Below are 18991 nucleotides of genomic sequence, written 5' to 3' on the forward strand. Positions count from 1 at the left end.
TCATGCTAAGCCCTGGGGAGTCAGGGAAGAGTAGAAGTAGATGCCTGGCTCACATCCACTCAAACAGGAGCTTTGAGGGCAATACAACCCTCTTTGCTGTAGGAGCCTGTAGACAGCTGGCACTGGGCACTAGCCCTGCTGTGACAGGTGAGGAGGGCTCCTCTCACCTACCTGCTCTGGATCCTTGCACCTTCCTTGAAGCTACAGGTCCCAATGACCCAATGACAGACCTTTGCCTGGAGCCTCACAGGAACCTGACTGGATTCTTCCTTGAGCTCAGCACAGGTGCACCAAAAAAGAGGTTAGTTTGGTTGTACAGACCCAAAGGCTTCTCTTTATTCTGTTTTCATTTGAAGCTCACCCAAAGCATCTGAGGAGAGGCAGTCCTGTTGGGGGAAGCAATCAGGGTTTGCATTTCAACTCTCATCTCGGCCCCATGCAGCTTCACATCACATCACCCCCAGGACCCTATTTGCTGCTCTAGTAAAGCTCTCCATAGGGCTACTCACCTCATTTTAACAGATGCACACGTGTGCTGGGAAAGAACATATGCACCTGCATGGCGTGTGCACACTCCAGCTCTCAACTCTGTGTGTATATGTGAGCCTGACGCTCATGGCGACCACAGTGTCACCCAGCCTTTCTGAAGTCCCTGCAACTGAACCAGAGTTCTTTTTTTGAGCTGCCTCCTTGTTCTGCCTTCCCAAGCAGCCAATTCTTTGTCTGCATAAGGAAGAATTCAACAGGCAGATGAAGATATCACTCAAAATGAGATCAGCGAATGCAACCTCTGGGAGGGGTTTTGTCTTCCTGGGTTTTTCCAGCTTTGGGGAGCTGCAGCTACTGCTTTTTGCAGTGTTCCTCTTCTTGTACCTCATCACTCTGACCAGCAACGTCTTCATTATCATTGCCATCAGGCTTGATAGCCACCTGCACACCCCCATGTACCTCTTTCTGTCCTTCCTGTCTTTCTCAGAGACCTGCTACACTTTAGGCATCATCCCCAGGATGCTCTCTGGCCTGGTCTTTGGGGGGCAGAGCATCTCCTTTGTGGGCTGTGCTACCCAGATGTTCTTCTCAGCCTTGTGGGCCTCCGCCGATTGCTTTCTCCTGGCTACCATGGGCTTTGACAGGTATGTGGCCATCTGCATGCCCCTACACTACACCAGCCGCATGAGCCCTGGACTGTGTACCCAGCTGCTCAGTGCCTCCTTCCTGGGTGGATGCCTCTTTGGACTTGGAATGACATTGATCATCTTCCATCTTCCTTTCTGTGGCTCCCACGAAATCCAGCACTTCTTCTGTGATTCACCTCCTGTGCTAAGTCTGGCCTGTGGGGACACCAGCTCAAGTGAGCTGGTGGTCCTCCTCCTCAGCCTGCTGGTCCTGCTGACCTCCTTCTCCCTCATCACTGTCTCCTATATCTACATCCTTGCAGCCATCCTGAGGATCCCCTCGGCTGAGGGCCGGAAGAAGGCATTCTCCACATGTGCCTCTCACCTCACTGTGGTCGTCATTCACTACGGCTGTGCCTCCTTTATGTACCTGAGGCCCAAAACCAGCTATGACCTGGAGCGGGATCAGCTCATTGCTGTCACCTACACAGTGGTAACACCCCTCCTGAACCCTATCATCTACAGTCTGAGGAACCGGGCAGTTCAGACCGCCCTGCGAAACACACTCAGGGGCAGATTTCTAGGGAAAGGCTGACGTTTCCCTAGGGCCAAAGCACCGGCAGAATCTGGTGTGGGCTGAGTACCAGCCTCTGTAGCAGTGGGCCTTCCCGGACTCTAGTGTTGCTCTTAGACTAAGGGCAGGACCACCTCTGTCCTTGGCATCTGCCTCCCATCATCAGGATCTGGTCTCACCTCCACAGACATGCCCATAGTCATGACTAAGCCCTAGCAAGAACAAGAGGGGGACATTAGGGAGTTCACAAAGGACATTTTGGGATGCCTCACAGAAAATTCCATCCAGACCCGACCTTGGTGAGTGTCCAGCGGTCAGTCCAAAGCTCTGACTCAGAGCATGGTGATGGTCTCCTCACATTTTCTCTCTTGTCCATCCCATCTCCAGTTTACTGTGACCACTTCTCTTCCAACTGAAGCAGTCACCCTAGTTGGGACATTTGTCTTTTAGTTTCCTTGGTTGCTGGAGTTTCTTTGATCCTGGGGTGGGGTGAAGACTCACCCAGCCTCTCCTCTGTGAATCTCCACCTGCACTTGGGCAGGTAGGAGTGAGGAACCCACGAGCTCAGGAAAAGGTAGGAGGGCAGAGTGCACCTGCTGGGGATGCCAGCCTGAACTCACCTCTGATTCCTGGCCTCTTCCCCTGAAATTGGCTGCACATCCACTAGCATGGTGCTTCCCAAGGTGGGTGACTCCCACCAGCAGGAGTACTGGAACAGTCCAGCAGAGCCGCTGGTATCCTTGGGGCAAGTGGGGCATATTCTGTTTGTCTCCTCAAAGGAGGTATATTTTGGTTGGTGTCTATGGCACCGAGTGTTTTTTTTTCTTTAAAGGGCTAGTGAGCCACCCCAGTTTGAGAACCTATGGTCAAAACAAGCCCTGGTTCCCATGTCCCTTTATACAGACAACATGAAGGTCTCTGCCTGGTGCTACTGGCCTCAGGTAGAAGCAGGTCAGGATGGGGTTCAGAGAAAGTAGCACTGAGCCCTGACCCTCGTGGCCTTTGATTCTTGACACAGTGAAGAGAAAGTGGTTGGTCTCCTTGGTACCACTCACACCAGCTAGAACAGCAGGCAGTCTAATGGGAGTGTCTCTAGAAGATACTGAGGTCATCTGGGGAAGGAGTGCTGGGACCAGGTTGAACACTCACCTTTGGCAGTGAGGGAGGATGTGGCATGCCTTGAGAAGTGAGCAGAGCCTGTTGGGAAGTCATTCAGTAACACACACCCAAAGTTTATTCCAACCCAAAAAAATACGGTGTCACACAGGCAAAGGCATGGCCGAATTCTCCTCCCTGACCAGAGATACCTCCTCTCTGACCTGCAGGCTTTCAAACCTGCACGTACCAACCCACCTTAAGCTTATGTGGGGATGGAGTCTGAGTTTTCTAGACTCAGTTTAACTAACAGCTCTGAGGGTGCATGGAGTAAGTCAAAGCAAACACTGTAGAAGGTTGTATTATTTTATTTTTTCTAAGAAACCACTCAGACAGCATCCTCCTCCTCTACCTCTTCCAAAGGAAGAGAAGAACGATCATCAGTGGTAAAGGGCAGTTCCAAAAGCAGCACCTAGAACCAGCTCCACACTCGGGAGAGGATGCTCTGGCCCTCCTTGTGGCTTGGGTGCTCTACACAATCAGAGAAACTTCTCTAGTAACAAACTACATAAATGATCCCTGAAAGTATAGTCCTGGATACATTATTTTTTTAAACAGATTCCCTTTTACTTGTGGATATATATTATGGAGAGAAAAGCAGAGTTTGGAAGACAAGTGCAGAGCTAGAGTATGTTCTGGGGTGTGGAGTTCCCTCCTTGGGGGGTTGGGGTGCTTATCCGCCAGCCATGATGGGCAATTTGGTGAGCAGAGATCATAGGTTCTGTTTCACAGAAGAATCCTTCCTCACCCCAGTATCAAATATCTTCACTGTCAAGTAGCCCAGGGTCCCACAGCCTAAGAGAAAGAAGTATCTCAGCCCTGGGCCTGACTTCCCAAGCTCTCAGCTGCTAGGACCCTGATCCTCACTCCACACACCCCATAAAAAAGAAGCTCTCCCAAAACAATTTTAATTATTACTATTGGGGTTCTTTTATTATTTTGAGGGCACAGCTGACTATACTGAGGTGACCGTTTGATCACAAGCAATGTCTGTGCCTGCTGAGTCCTCCTTCAGCTCCCAAAATAAATGCTTTAAAAGAAATACTTTTTCCTGTAATCAAATCAAGGTAATAAATATTTGTAGAACTATCAGGTAAACAGACTCAAGATGTAGAATCTTCTTTCTGCTAGTCCTGCAGCACCTTTGCCCCTAAGCTTGGGGTTTTGAATCTTACCACTAAGGTAAAGAAAAAACACACATGTGACCCTCTGTCACCCTCCATATTTGGTTCTCCTTTATCCTGATACCTCTACCCCATGTGTATGTTATCAGGAGAAGCTGTTCTCGGTTTCCAAAGTTGACAACTTCAAATTGGTGAAGTCAACATAGTCGTAGCTGAACACAGGGCCTCAGTCAGGGACTCATATACTGAGCAAGTGCGAAGCACAGAATGGCACCTACTCTGGAGTCAACTCTGAAACCAAGAAAGAAAACACAGTCACAGGGACCAATGATGCAGTTCTGTCGTGTCCTGAACTCAAGATGAGTGGTGATTAGAGAAAGAAGTCAGCCTTATCCCTATGGCACTCCTCATAATCTACAGATTTAGCATATCTGCCCTTCTCCAAGGATGCCCTCACACTTCCCTGCAAGCCCACCCCACTCCCTAAGCCTGACTCCTGAATACACAGGATCAGAAATAGCCTTAAAGCCAAGTGCAGGTTTGGGTTTGAGCCCATGTCTTCAGATTTAAACCTGCTCCAATCAAATCAAAGCTTCCAAAATAAATGTTTCAAAGGAAATACTTTTTTCTATAATTAAATCAAAGTAAAGGTAAAGTAATAGAACCAGCAGGTAAAAACAGACACAAGAGATAGAATCTCCTTTCCTTCAGCCCTGCCAGCACCAAGTTCTCCAGTGACACATAATGGTTCCTATGGACAATGGGTCAGCACACCCTTGCTCCCCCAGAAAAAGACACTCCACCTCTCAGCCCTAGAATTACAGGCCTCTCCCACCCCCACGTCCCTTCTTGGGCCCCCAGCCCCAATCTTTGCCAAAGGCTTAGCTTTCTTTCTCCACAAAGCTCTGGAAACCCATCAACCCCACTGAGTGTGACCCCATCACCCCTCCCTCTGAGTGAGGTCTCAGCACCTCTCTGCCCTGAGGGTCCAGAACCCCAACCCTCCACTGAGGCCCAAGCACCCCTCTCTTAGTGAGACCCCAGAACCTCAGCACTTGCACAGCCCCACCCTCCTATTTGGCCTACCTCTGTTACTTCAGGCTGCTGCTGCAACTGGCCTCACTGTAGGGCTCGGCCTTTGCTGCTGTCCTTAAGATCCAGGACTAGAGCATCCTCTAGGCTCCCATGAGTCCTTGATCTTGGTCAGCCGTCACTTCATTACCTGAATCTCCTTCTGCTTCCTCTGAAAAATACGAGAGATTGAGAACTAGATTCAACTAGGGATGCAGAGAAGAAAGAGAAGTGATGAGCTGGGAACCCTTATTTGTTTCTTTCTCATTGTCTCAAGTATCTTCTGGTCATCTGAACAAGGAGGCAAAGAATAAGGGTCTGAGGGAGGCAAGTGTGAGCCATAAGAGATCACCATCCTGGGGTCCCAGGAAAAGGAGTTCCTTAGGGTAGGGAGACCCTCAGGATGGTGGGCTCCTCAGGACAGGGACCACCTTAGGATGGGAAGACCCTCAGAATAAAGACGCCTTTAGGACAGAGAAGCCCTCAGGCTAAAGAGACCCTTGGAATGACGAGACTCTCAGATGGGAGTCCCTGAGAATAGGAAGCCTAAAGAATTATGGTAGCACCTGAAGTGGTTCCCTGTATAATCTCATTAGTGAACACACCCATTCACTTTGTTTCCAACTGAGATTCTAGAATTACTTTTATTTTGAGCAAAGTTAAGAAGAAAGGGCAACCTGATTGTTCAACCCAGAGGTCATCATTTTATCCACAGGCACACTGAGAGGAGACAGTTCCCAGTCCTCACAGACCCCACGCCTCTATGTAGCCCCAAGTTACGTAGCTGCCCTTGGTGACTCTCAGCCATAAGCAATCAGAGCTGCTCTGAACTGTTCAAATCTTTATGGGAGTAAGAAGGAATAAACATCAAATTTTATGCATTTGTTTGGTTTGCTTTGGGCCACAGAGAGCAGTGCCCAGGGATTACTCCCAACTTGGTGCTTAAGAGACAATACAGTGCTAGGAATAAAACCTAGAACTCCATCATGCAAAACAAATGTATCCAGTTGTTTGAGCCATTTTCTCAGCTCATGATACAGAATTCTTTGTGCAGAGCAGCATGTCTTGAACCATAAGAGCTGATATTATTTTGGACCAGTATCACAGGTTGCAGGGAAAAAAATGAGAGCATTAAGGCCTGGATGCTGTAGGCACATGATGAGGGGAGAATGTACTGTGTGAAAACAGATGTAGGAACAGAGAGCAGCTCCTTCCTAGCATGGGGATAGCTGGATCCAGAGGCTCACACATGTTTGTGCAATGGGAGACCCCCATCCCGCCCATTTGTGTTATGTCCTCTGTTGATCGGGCACCAATGCAGGGAGAGGAGGATTGAGGGTCTCAGATATCTCCAAGACCCAAAATGTACCAGAATTGTGTTCAAACTCTTGGCACATCTCAAAGTTCTTCACCTATCTTGCCCTTTCTTTCTCAGCTACTGCCCTTACTTCTACATCAAACCAGACATGGCACACATGGGTAACTATCAGTCATCATGAAAAGACAAGCTCCCAGGCTCAGCTTTTCCCTTTTTGTGTCCATGATCAAGAAAATTATAGAAAAATGTTAATGACAAACCCATGAAGAAACCGTGAAGGTGTTTTTAAGTAAGAACAACACGATGGGGGTTGTACAGACTGTGAACAAGGAAATTTCATGAGCTTTCCATGCATCTCTAGAGATGCTTCCTGGGCTTTGGGTCAGCTTCCTGAGTCGCAACTCAATGCCCACAAGACTGCCTTACATGCAAGTCAACATAGCTCATCTTTCCCTTTGTCTTCATCCATGACGTTTGTCCCTGTATGATTCCAAGTGCTATTCATTCCCTTCTCAAAGCCTCTCCTGCTGGAAGCTCACAGGCTGGCATTTAATCTCATTAGTTGGATCACAAGAATGAGGCCACCTTAATGACATCAGGCGAGTGTTTCCAGGTTCTGTATGTCATCTCCATGATTAACCAAGTATGGGGGCTGGAGGGCTTCCTCAAGGCATTGGTCTATCGATCCAGTTCCAGCAAGTTACCAAAGTTAGCCTGGGACACTACTAGGGAAGCCAGAACAGCTTCACAGTCCTTCTGCAGCTGCCGGATCTTGTTCAGGGAGATGCCATGCACCAGCTTTCTCAGGTTCTCCTCAGTGATCTCATACCATCGAGGAGAGCAGAGACCTATGTGCAAATTTCATGAACAGCTTCTCAGCCTGCAGCGCAAAAAGGAGGCACTATTGTTCCAACAGCACCCTCGACATGAGCTAACCAACCCTGAGGTGTGGGTCTCCAGGGCAGACATGCAGACACAACTAGAGCTGAGAATTGACATATGCATTTGTAGGTGATGACCACTGGAGCCAGTAATTATAAGATCCTCAGAGATCCCTTTCAATACTCTCTGTTTCTTATTCTAACTCTGTGTTCCACTCAGCCTGACACCCAGTTAATAGGCCATGTTAACTGTTCTATATGTGATTGTAAAATAAGCCTTTGAATGAAGGACACCCACACCCCTTGTCTACTGGACCATCTCCAGGGCTTCATCTGTCTGTGATGATCTAAATAGGTTCTCCAGTATATTTCTTGGCCACCTGAGCTGAGAGGCAGGAGCAGTGCCTGGTCAGGACTCATCAACTTTCTCTTTCTGTCTCACCTTCTATAGGCGTTCTAGTCCCTCCAGTCTGTAGGAGTCTTAGGATATCAGTGGTTTCTTTCAGTGACCTATCAGGGGAGCTTGGCAGTCCTCAATGGCTTTGGCCTTGTTCTAAGTGTCTGGCAACTTGTCCCTTAGGTTTGTTGTCTCAGACAACCTCTCCTGCTGAAAGCTCACAGGCTGGTATCCAGCATGTTCTGAGAAATACCTACAGAAGTGCTGAGTGATGAAGAGCAAGGATCCAGGGTCAGGCATACCTGGGCTATGAGCACAGGAAAGCACAGGAAAGGGTTGTAGTGAAGATTGAGGAAAATAGCAGCCAAGGAAGATAGTGGGCAGGATTGTGGCTATATCTAGGCAGATGCAGTTCACCTTAGGTTAGTTGTGAAATTCTGGAGCATGACAACATACCGCAAAAACATCTGGTATGTAGCCTGGGATCTTGACAAATTTCCTTATGCCATATACCACCCTGGATTCTGATTGGGTGATGCCACCTGCATGCCCAGAGGTGTGCAAACCAGCCAAGCTCCCAAAGTCCAGCACACATGCTGTTATGAACAGGTGCTAATCTCAGAATTAAAACTGGGGATGTGCCACATACAAGTGGAGACCAATAGGGCAGCTGGTGTGTGACTAACTGTCCTTCAGATAATGACTTTCTCCATTGAATAAAAGTGCAAACACAATCCCTTGAAAGGGACTGGGAAGCATGTATGGATGTCACCTGCATGGACAAAGCTGCAGAGGGAAGGCAAGTGTGGGCTGCGTGGAGCCCTCCACAACACACACATGCTAAAGAGACAGGCTGACTCTGGGCAACATGGAGGATGACCAGGGTCACAGGCATGAAGTAAACAAGTAGCAACCCTCCTCTGACTGTACCTCTCCTGGACGCTCCTATAGATCCTGGATCTACACTGAATGCAAGTCCTGGAACTTCACTGGGTCCAAGTCCCAAGCTGCACTGGGTCTAAGATCTGGAGCTCACTGGGTACAAGACCCAGAGCTCACTGTGTCAAAGTCCCGAAGATGCTCTGGGTTGAAGACTCAGAGTTGCTCTGGGACAAAGTCCTGGAATTCACTTGGTTCCAGTCTCAGAGCTTCTCTGGATCCAAATCTTGGAGTTGAAAAACGAGGACAGAGTCTAAACTGCCCAGGCGGGGTTTGCCTTACTGAATTCAGGACACTGAGAGTGGAGAAGTTTGGGGATAGGAGGAAACTATGAAATCATCCATCCCAAGAGGGAAAGATGGAAGCTCCCAGGGCCCCTCAGACAACAGTTCAAATTCAGGGATTAAAGAATGATGTGCTCGGCGAGGGGTGGGTGAGTTTTGGAAGCTCTCCACGGGGCTCTGAACTTATCGATTTTTTTAAGAGTGAGGGTGGGGAAGGCAGCCAGTTCTGCTGCCTTTGGTCTTCAGACTGGCCTCCTCGGCTGAAGAGCAGAGAGAGCGCATCAGGGAGGCGCTGCCACAGCCCTGCTCAGGAGAAGGCATGTTGTTGCCTCAGAGTTCTGGCCCTCGGATGGAGCTTTGACATCAGAGCAAAGCTCTGGGGCCTATAATTCTGACTACAGGCCAGAGAGGATTCTAAACAAGTGGTTCCTTTTTCAGGAGGTGGGTCTTTGTACAACCTACTTTCTGACTCTCACATAACACTCAGCAATTCCCAGCGTTGCATGCTCAGGAAGGTGGTATTGAGCCCATGTTTCTCTCTGTGTGAGAATGCATGTGCATATACATGCACTCATGTGTTTACCAGTCTACAGGTGTGATTATGTCTCAGAATGCTGGGGTGAACTCAAAACAAGGTGGAAGTTTCTTGGCCCTAATAGTGAACTAAAAACACTGGAAGTTTCAGTAAGGGACTGTTCAGCGGTTTGGAAGCCCCAGAGCCTTATACTCTAAACTATCCAGGCATCCACCCACCATCCTTCCAACTGAAGTGCTGAGAGGCATAGCTGTCATCCAGCTGTAGTTTCCAGAACACTGTATCCTGGGACAGAGTAAATCCTTGAACCTCAGAGTCTGCATCTTGACAGTAACATTGTTTTGACTGTCTCTCTGTAACACAAGGTCCAGGAGGTGGCTAAGGAGGACACTGAGTGCCTGGAGGGGAATGTGCACAGGGGACCTGGAAACACTGTCTCTCTCCCCAGAACACACCCCCCTCTAGGCCTGCTGGTATCCGGGGATCTGCACAAGCCCCAGCTGACCTCTCCTCCACATTTTCAGTGTATGATCATGTTTGTCCTTCTGAGTGTGCCCTTCTAAAATGCATGAACCATCTTTGCTTCTGTATCTGTGGGTAGCCCTTGGGCAAACATGACTTCATGAAAACAAAAGAATGACTCTCAAGTTATAAACAAGGCTGATGTTCCTCACTAGAGGGACCCTAAGAAATTCTTCTGACTCCTGTAGCACTTTATGGATGAGGGAACTGACAAGATCTTTATTAACTCTGTATTTCTAGAGGGTAAGAGAAAGAGGGTCACCTTGCACAGCTACAAGCCACCAACGATTTGAACAGTTTTCCATCTTAAGCTATTCTAAGCAACCTGCCCTATTTGCATCTCAGATATGCCTTCCCTATTTTCTTGCTTAATTGTGTGTGTTTCTCCATGGTAAATACAAGTTTAAAACTCAAACATAAAAATGCATTGAGTAAATGGGTAGAGTCAATATAATGTCTTTTTGCTCTCCACTTTCCACTTCTGGTTCAGAAACACATCAGGTAAACTCTCTTTTCTTCCTCTTGTGTCTCTCAGAAAGAAAACTACCCAAAGAGTGAGGGCTCAAGGTAATTAGATTTGGGATCTCTCTAATCGGTACTATAATAATGTTGTTTTCTTTTTTTTTATTTATTTTTTTTCTTTTTTTATTAGTGAAAAACCATGAGGTACAGTTATAGGCTTACAAATTTTGTGCTTGGGTTTCAGTTATACAATGATCAAGTGCCCGTGGGGATGGATGACGGGCACTGGTGGAGGGATGGGCACTTGATAATGTTGTTTTCTAAGCTAGAATTCTTACCTGTGAAATATCTGAATGGCATGAACTCTGCCCAGCAGCTGGCGCTATTTCTCAGCGAGACTCTTGGGAGCTCCGGTGGGAATTCAGTTCCTGCAGAGGTAGAGAGGGAAGTCAGAAAATTCATTGTGTCTGAAGACTGGCTGTGGAGTAATCGGGTTGTTTTCATGGCATTGCCTTCAGAATCGTACTGCCTCTTTGTTGCTTTCCTTCCCAAACCAGTGCTCCTGGGAGAACCAGCCAGCCAGGAGCACAATCCATGTCCACTGCTGACTCCCCCAACATCTGTGAGATGAAGGAACATGCTACCTTGGTGGGAATTGTGATGTTTCTCCAGGAGAGGCAGCCCATTCCCACCCTGAATTGTGGGATTCTGGTTGCCTCTTAGAGCCCAGCTCTGCGTGGATGATGAGGCATTCCTCTCCTGTAACTTCAGGGCAGAAAATGTACCCTTACATGTTGGGAGGATCTTCCCAGGATAAGAGATGCATGCTGAAAGTAGACTGTAGAGCGAACATGATTGCCACTCAATGCCTCTTTTGTAAACCACAGCACCCAAAAGGAGAGAGAGAACAAAAGGGAATGCCCTGCCACAGGGGTGGGGTGGGATGGGGGATAGGGTAGGGGGAGGGATGCTGGGAGCATTGGAGGTGGGGAATGGGCACTGGTGGAGGGATGGGTACTCATTCATTGTATAACTGAAACCCAAGCACAAAAATGTGTAAGTTTACAACTGTACCTCATGGTGTTTCACTAATAAAAATTAAAAATAAATAAATAAATCCGCTTTATGACCCCCCCCCAAAAGAAAACGTACCCTTACAGATTTCCAATACCCCAGAGAGCTAGACCTAGAGCTGCTAATGTTCATTCCATCTCCTGGGACCATATCTTAATCAGGTCTGGAATGCCCTATCTAACTCCAGTCTATCCTCTTCCACAATCAGGACCCCTCCCCACTGCCCATGCTTCTCTGGGTTTATTTCCTTTGAAATCCCCTAGTGAAGCCTAGATTTCTTGTCTGGGAAGGAGAGAAGGGGTGGGTGGTATTGTAAGAATTTCAGATCCATTCAGATGTGCATGTGGCAGAACTACTTGGATCCTTGTCTTTGATCTTCTCTGTTCTACTTCAGTGTGACCTAGACCTTCTGCCAGTGCTAATGTATCTGAGAAAATGAGGTTGGATGCCTGTAAGATGGGCATGGGATTCTAGCCAAACCTTTTCAGATACAGATCATCTTTAAGAAATCTACAGAGGTCATCTGCACTTGTTTGTTCATTGCAGCACTGTTTACAATAGCCAAAATCTGGAAAAAACCCAAGTGCCCGAGAACAAATGACTGGTTAAAGAAACTTTGGTACATCTACACAATGGAGTACTATGTAGCTGTTAGAAGATATGAAGTTATGAAATTTACATGCAAGTGGTACTACATGGAAAGTATCATGCTAAGCAAAATAAGTCAGAAAGAGAGGAACACATATAGAAAGATTGCATTCATCTGGGGAATATAAAGTAACAAAATAGGAGACCAACATCCAAGAATAGTCGAGATAAGTACCAGGAGGTTTACTCCATGGCTTGGAGGCCAGCCGCACATGCTAGGGGGAAAGGCAGCTCAGATAGAGAAGGGAGCACCAAATAAAGGGTGTTGGGAGGATCCTCCCAGGATGGGAGATACATGCTGAAAGTAGACTATAGACCGAACATAATTGCCACTTAATGCCTCTTTTGAAAACCATAGCACCCAAAAGGAGAGAGAGAACAAAAGGGAATACCCTGCCACAGAGGCAGGGTGAGATGGGGGGATGAGGGGTGGGGCGGATACTGGGATCAGTGGTGGTGGAGAACAGGAACTGGTGGAGGGATGTGTACTCCATCATTGTATAAACTGAAACCCAAGCACAAAAATTTGTAAGTCTACAACTGTATCTCATGGTGTTTCACTAATAAAAATTTAAAAAACAACTACAGATGTCTGTAGCAGTAGGGAAATGTGGATGTCTCAGTTGTAAAGTCTGAAAGTATCCCAGTGGATAAAGGCCAAAGGGTATCGCTCTGGAAAACCCAGACAACCTCTCAACCTGTGCCTTCCACAACATGAGAGGCCCCCAGACTGTATCTGACCAGCCCCTCTCCCTGGTTGCCTCTTCCTAAATCCAGACCTTGGGCTCCTGGAGGTCAACCAGGTATTAATGGAACTGGAAGTTGGCCTGCAGGTCCTTCTGATGCCATGGAGCCCAGGCCTGGAGAGACTCCATATTCTCATTCAAACTCCAGGCTTAAGAACAGAGGCTATGTCTTCTGTGGCCAAGTGTCCCATCAAATCTTCACGGAGACACTGAGTCATCACTAAGCCTAACACCAGGTATCCCAAGCTCTGACAGTGTCTGTGGAACTCATGGCATAAAACAAATGCCCTGTGATCTCCGGTGTGTGTGTGTGTGTGTGTGTGTGTGTGTATGTTGGGGACCAGGATAACACAGACCCATGTGTGGAAACTGTTCCAAAAGCATGTGCCCTGCAGGGTGCCCTAAAAGCCAGCACCCCATGCTACTTGCAAAAGCTTAGGGGTGTGTAGCACTTGCTCTCCAGCTCCAAACACCAGCTCATAGGTAAAGTGAGCACCAGCGGTTTTCTTACAAGCAGAAGAATGTATCCCTGAAAGTAGGAAGCAGGCCTGGGTCTGCTGTGGTTTCCAGTGCCCACAGGAGGTGGCTCCCGACAGAGGTGGCAGTGGCACCAAGTCGAGAACAATGGTCAGAGGTCAGATCCATGAGAAGAGAGACATCCCGTGGCATTTGGACCAAGAGCTGAGCGGGTCTGAAAGGGAGTGGGCACAGAAGGCCTGCAGTACCCAGGAGTTGTGCGAGTGAGCCTCGTCAAGAGAGTCTGTTCCCAGAGATGGACCCCTGGGATGGAGCATACCAAGCTGAGACTTTCCTAGAGCAGGCCCAGAACCTCAATGATTGTTCAGCAGCAGAAACCAGGGACCACCTTGAGCTACTGCCATCAAATATGACCCACCCAGTGCAACACACACCTTCCCCCACCATCCTGTTACCCTGCTCCATTACAGCCTGGATATGTGGCATGTGGCTGTCAATGTTGGCCTGGATGAACTGATACCTATTGATAAGCTTCTTGGAAGTGATAAGATTCTTGTCTACAGAGATGGGAACTCTAGTTTCTTGCTTTTGCCATTTCTTTCAGAAAATAGTTAGATCCCCCCAGATCAGCCCACTCTTCACCACACACTTTAATGGCATTATTGCTGGCTTCCATGGTTCCTTTGTGGAGATGAGAACAGCACACAATGGTCCTCCAACAAGCACCCAGCAAAGATCACAGGGATGAAGTCCCTCCCACTCTCTCCACAGCCTTCTTTCTGGTCTCCATCGTACCTCTCCTCCCCTAAACTTTTCTCCATGGCCAGGTCACTCCCAATGATGCCACAGTGCTCTCTATTTCCAGTGCTTGTGGAACTTCTCCACCTAGTATTCTCTTCTGGTTGGCATGTAACTTCCTCTTATAGAAACTCCTGACCTCTCCTTTATACCACAAGCCTCTCAGAGTCATTCTTTCTGCACACTTACACTCAATAACCCATGTCACTGTCTCAGCCCTCACACTGGTTAAGGACAGATGCTGGGAGTTCATTCTGATGGAAAATATTTTGTCTAGCTATGAATAAAGGCACCAACCATCTGGATGCAGTGTTGCCCCTCGGACGGTCACCTGGACCATTGGTCCAAGGCACCTCTCAAGATTCAGAGTCCCTGTACTCATCACCCTGCTCAGGATGGAGTGAAGGCTGGACATTCCATCTGAGCTTTCCCTTGAAGGGATGGAAAATTTTCATGGCTCAGGGGACAGTGTTGAGAGGTCCTTTCCTAGAGCACAACAGTTTTTGGGCTCCAAGCCCCACATCCCTGGTGGGATGACAGCCAGGAGTACTCACCCAGTTGGGGAGAGCACTGAGGGCTTGGAATCTTGGATCCAACCTCATCCTTTGTGTCTCTATAGATCTGCTGCAAGCACAGCACATCCATCAGCCTCTACTGGGTTCTCAGAAGCCCTTTCAGAACCTTAAACCGAGATACCATAGACTGCTGTCACACCCAAATTTCCTGGCATGGAATGTCCTTCCTTTAAGTACATTTCCAGGTCTGTGAGGGTGTCCAACTAGCCCTGAGGAAGGCAGAGAGAACAAAAAACTTGTCATCTCCACAGGGAATAGGACAAAGAAAAGGTAGAGCACATTCCCCATGGGTGAGGGTAGGACCCCAACCAAACCAGAAAAGCAAGTTGGGAGGGGCCCTCTGCAGAGGCCCTGAGCAGCGCTGAGCTCTTTACAGAGACAATGCTGTGCAGGGAGCAATGAGGATCAGTTGCTGGAACCTCTACCAACAATGTTTGTCCACTGGCTTCCTGTGCCCACACAGCTGGCAGGCAATCAGGGCTGTCTCCAACAGTCCATGCTTCTGCAGATTCTATATTCAGCTGGGTCTTTCCTACAGTCATTGGAAGCTGCCTGCCACTCTCCCTCCTCCAGTTAGTGCTGCGAATCCTCCTCACTGTTCTCAAACTGCAGCTGCTGGTTGATGTCATAAATCTGGGAGCAGACACTGCATGGTGGCACCAAGACCTCAAAAGCCCTTCATCATGAGGGCAGCTTGATGAATGGACACCTGGGGGCCTCTTGTGTGACTAAGAAAGCATCTTGGATTTTATTTATTTATTTTTTTATGTAGGAGTACTGCTATTTATTCAGCCACTGATTAGCTGATTGAATTGGGCATGAACTCCACCTTACTTTTTTTTCACTTTTTATAATTTTATTTATTGAATCACTGTGAGAGCAGTTACAAAGCTTTCGAGTCTAAGTCTTGGTTATATAATGAAACACCCATACCTTCATCAGTGCCAATTCTCCACCCTCATCAACCCCAATGAGTTGATAAGATGTCACGCGCTACCGAACTGGCAGGCTACCGAATGTCACCTGCCCACACTGCAGAGTCTGGCAAACTCCCCGTGGCATACCGAATATGCCAAATATCAGTAACAATGAAGGGTCTCATTCTCCTAATTCTGAAAGAGCCTTGAATATGGCACTTTTTAAAAAAAAATCTCAGGGCTAGAATGAAGGAGACGTTACTGGGGCCTGCTTGAAGCAATCGACGAATAACAGGATGGTTGTGATTTTTTTGTGATCAACTTCAGTAAACCCCCATCCCACACCCTCCCCCTACCTGTTGGGCAGATGATTTCCACATTACTCTCTCTCTACTTTGATCACGTTCAATATCTTGACACCAGACCCACCATTATTATTTGAGATTTTACCCCAACACTCAGACCTGCTGAAAAGGCAACCGTAGACAATTTGTTTTCTATTGCTGGTTTTGAATAACATATGGTGTCACGTAGCTGCAGTAGTGGCCGCGCAATTTTGAAATTCCAAAATTTTAACACTTAAATCTGGAAGCATTTCTCCCAAAACCTGCTGGGTTCCGAGATTTACTCCTAAGTCTCTGGGATCATGTCTGTTAAGCAGCTTGATCATGTCCGTTAAGCCAGAAAGGCTGTTTATGGGTGACGACTCCAGGTCTCATTGGCATGGGGAGGAAAAGGCCGGCTCCACCCCCAACCCACAAGGCCCCACATGTCTCCTCACTGAGGGCCCAAACCTGACTGTCCAGTGGCCTCTGGAGGATGGTGGCCACCGAGCCACCTAGGGGTAGCAGGTGTAGGGACAACACCCTTTTCCCCCTGGGGTGGCCCAGCGACAGTAACCTACTACGGAGTCTGGACGCATTTCTGCCAAAAGCCACTGGGTTTCAGGATTTATTTCTGAATCTCTTGGATCATGGCCATTAAGCAGCTTGATCAGGAACCAGAGAGGCCATTCGTGGGCAATGACTTGGGGTCTCGTTGGGGTGGGGAGGAAAGGACTGGACCCACCCCCATCCCATGAGGTCCTTTGAGTCTCGTTACTGCGGGTCCAAACCTGACTGTCCAGTGGCCTCTGGAGGATGGTGGCCACCGGGCCGCCAGAGGGAATAGGCCAAGGCACAAAACCTATTCCCACCTGGGTTGGCCCAGCACTGGCAACCTACTGCAGGGACCGGATGCATTTCTGCCAAAAGCCGCTCTGTTTCGAGATTTGTTTCTAGTCTCTGGGATCATGGCCATTAAGCAGTTCAATCAGGAACCAGAGAGGCCATGCCTCCAATTATATAGCTGAGCCCGAGGTGGTTTGTGGATGTGTCTCCCACATACCTAACTTTTGGTCGTTTGCTTTCTTGGTAAACTTTGCCCCAAGTTTTGGGGTCTGGCCAAAGGCACAGCAGCAATTTTGGGGTATCTGGAAGTCTGGAGGCGCCATCAGGCTGCTGATGCACTCGCCTCACAGGTACAGATTGACCTGCTGGCGGCACCATACCCCCGCATCTTGTATTTTAAACAAACAGAAGAGATTAAGTTCTCAAAATAGAAATAAAGAATGAGTTCTACTCCTGGGTGAGGTGCCCTGGTAGAGTTAGATAGTTATCAACACAAATATTTTTGTTTATAATGCTCTTTGCCAAAATATTCCAGACACTATCAGAGAGAAGAGGTCTAGGACCTGGGGTTGGATCAACTTCAAATATTGCCGCATTTGTAACTATAAACTCCCATGAATAGCTAAAGCAATCCTTGGGGAAAAGAGATGGGATGTATCACCCTCCTCAACTTCACACTGTTCTACAAAATGGTAGTAATTAAAACAGCATGGCACTGGAGTAAAGACAGATCAATGGAACAGAGCTGAAAAGAACCCTCGGGTACAGGATCACCTAGTCTTTGATAAAGGAGCAAAAAATATGAAGTGGAATACGGAAAGCCTCTTACACTGGTGTTGGGAAAACTGGACAGCTACATGTGAAAAAAATGAACTCAGACCTCTATCTACTGCCATACACAAAAGTCGTATCAAAATGAATTAATGACCTCAACATCAGACCTGAATCCATAAGGCACATGGAAGAAGACATAGGCAAAACCCTCCATGACACTGAAATTAAAGGCATCTTCAAAGGTGGAACACAACTTACCAAGCAAAGATAAAGGAATGGGACTACATTTGAAAGAAACAGTGACAAAGATACAAATATAGCTTATGTAATGGGAAAAATTATTCATTCAATATTCATCTGGTAAAGGGTTAATATCCAAAACATATAAGGTATTGGAAGAACTTTACAAGAAAAAAGACATGCAACCCCATCAAAAATCGGGAGAAGAAATGAACAGAAACTTTTTCAAAGAAGAAATTCGAATGGCCAGAAGGTTCACTTTAAAAATGCTCTACATAACTAATCATCAGGGAGATGCAAATAAAAACAAGAATGAGATATCATCTCAGACCACAGAGACTGGGACACATCCAAGAGAAAAACAACCAGTGCTGGCATCGATGCAGGGAGAAAGGGACTCTCATTCATTCGTGGTGGAAATACCTACTGGTCCAGCCTTTCTGGAAAAAAAATATGGACATTTATCAAAAAAAAGAAATACTAGAAACTGAGTTCCAATTTGCCCCAGCAATACCACTTCTGGGAATATACCCTGAAGGCCCCAAAACACACAGCAGAAACACCTTCTGCACGTCTATGTTCATTTCTGCACTATTCACAATAGTCAGAATCTGGAAACATCTGGAGTGCCCAAGAACAAACAACTGGATATAGGAACTATGGTACATCTACACAATGGAATATTATGCAGACTTTAGGAAAAATGAAATTATGAAATATGCTTATAAATGGAAGGACATGGAGAATATCGATGAGTCAGAAAGAGAGGGACAGATATAGAATGAACTACATTCATTTGTAGGCTATAAAAAATAGTATAGGAGTAATATCCAAGGCCAGGGAAAGCAGGGGTTAGGAGAACTGCTCAATGGTTGGAAACTACCAGAAGTGTGTGTGGGGCAGAGGGTAGTTAGTATAGAGAAGGGATCAGTATGGTAATAATAGTTGGAAATGATCACTCTGGACAAGAACTGAGTGTTGAAAGTAGGTAAAGGGATATACATAGTAACTCTTCAGTATCTGTATTCCAAACCTTAATGCCCAAAAGTAAAGAAGAAAGGAAGTGATTGCCTAGACTAGAGGTGGAGCAGGAAGGGGGGAGGGAAACTGAAAGCATTGTTAGAGGGTAATGTACACTGGTTTGGTGTTGGAACATCATATGACTGAAATCCAATCATGAAAAACTTTGAAACTGT

At 47.2% G+C, this 18991-nt stretch overlaps 1 protein-coding gene and 1 non-coding gene across 2 annotated transcripts; one reads left to right on the plus strand and one right to left on the minus strand.

Moving 5' to 3' along the window:
• The first annotated feature begins 768 nt into the window (after positions 1 to 768).
• Positions 769 to 1710, plus strand: LOC130042741 (olfactory receptor 10Z1). The gene has a single exon (XM_056134934.1). It carries the CDS (start codon positions 769 to 771, stop codon positions 1708 to 1710), a length of 942 nt encoding a protein of 313 aa, XP_055990909.1.
• Positions 1711 to 3167: 1457 nt separating this feature from the next.
• LOC130042775 (small nucleolar RNA U3) lies at positions 3168 to 3379 on the minus strand. The gene has a single exon (XR_008795296.1). It is a non-coding gene; the product is annotated as a small nucleolar RNA U3 (small nucleolar RNA).
• Between the last annotated feature and the right edge of the window lie 15612 nt (positions 3380 to 18991).

This window comes from Sorex fumeus, unplaced genomic scaffold (assembly GCF_029834395.1).
Source record: "Sorex fumeus unplaced genomic scaffold, SorFum_2.1 ptg000109l, whole genome shotgun sequence".
Taxonomy (NCBI): domain Eukaryota; kingdom Metazoa; phylum Chordata; class Mammalia; order Eulipotyphla; family Soricidae; genus Sorex; species Sorex fumeus.

Excerpts from the sequence above, each read along its gene's own strand:
- LOC130042741 (XM_056134934.1), top strand. The coding sequence starts at position 769 with ATGAGATCAGCGAATGCAACCTCTGGGAGGGGTTTTGTCTTCCTGGGT.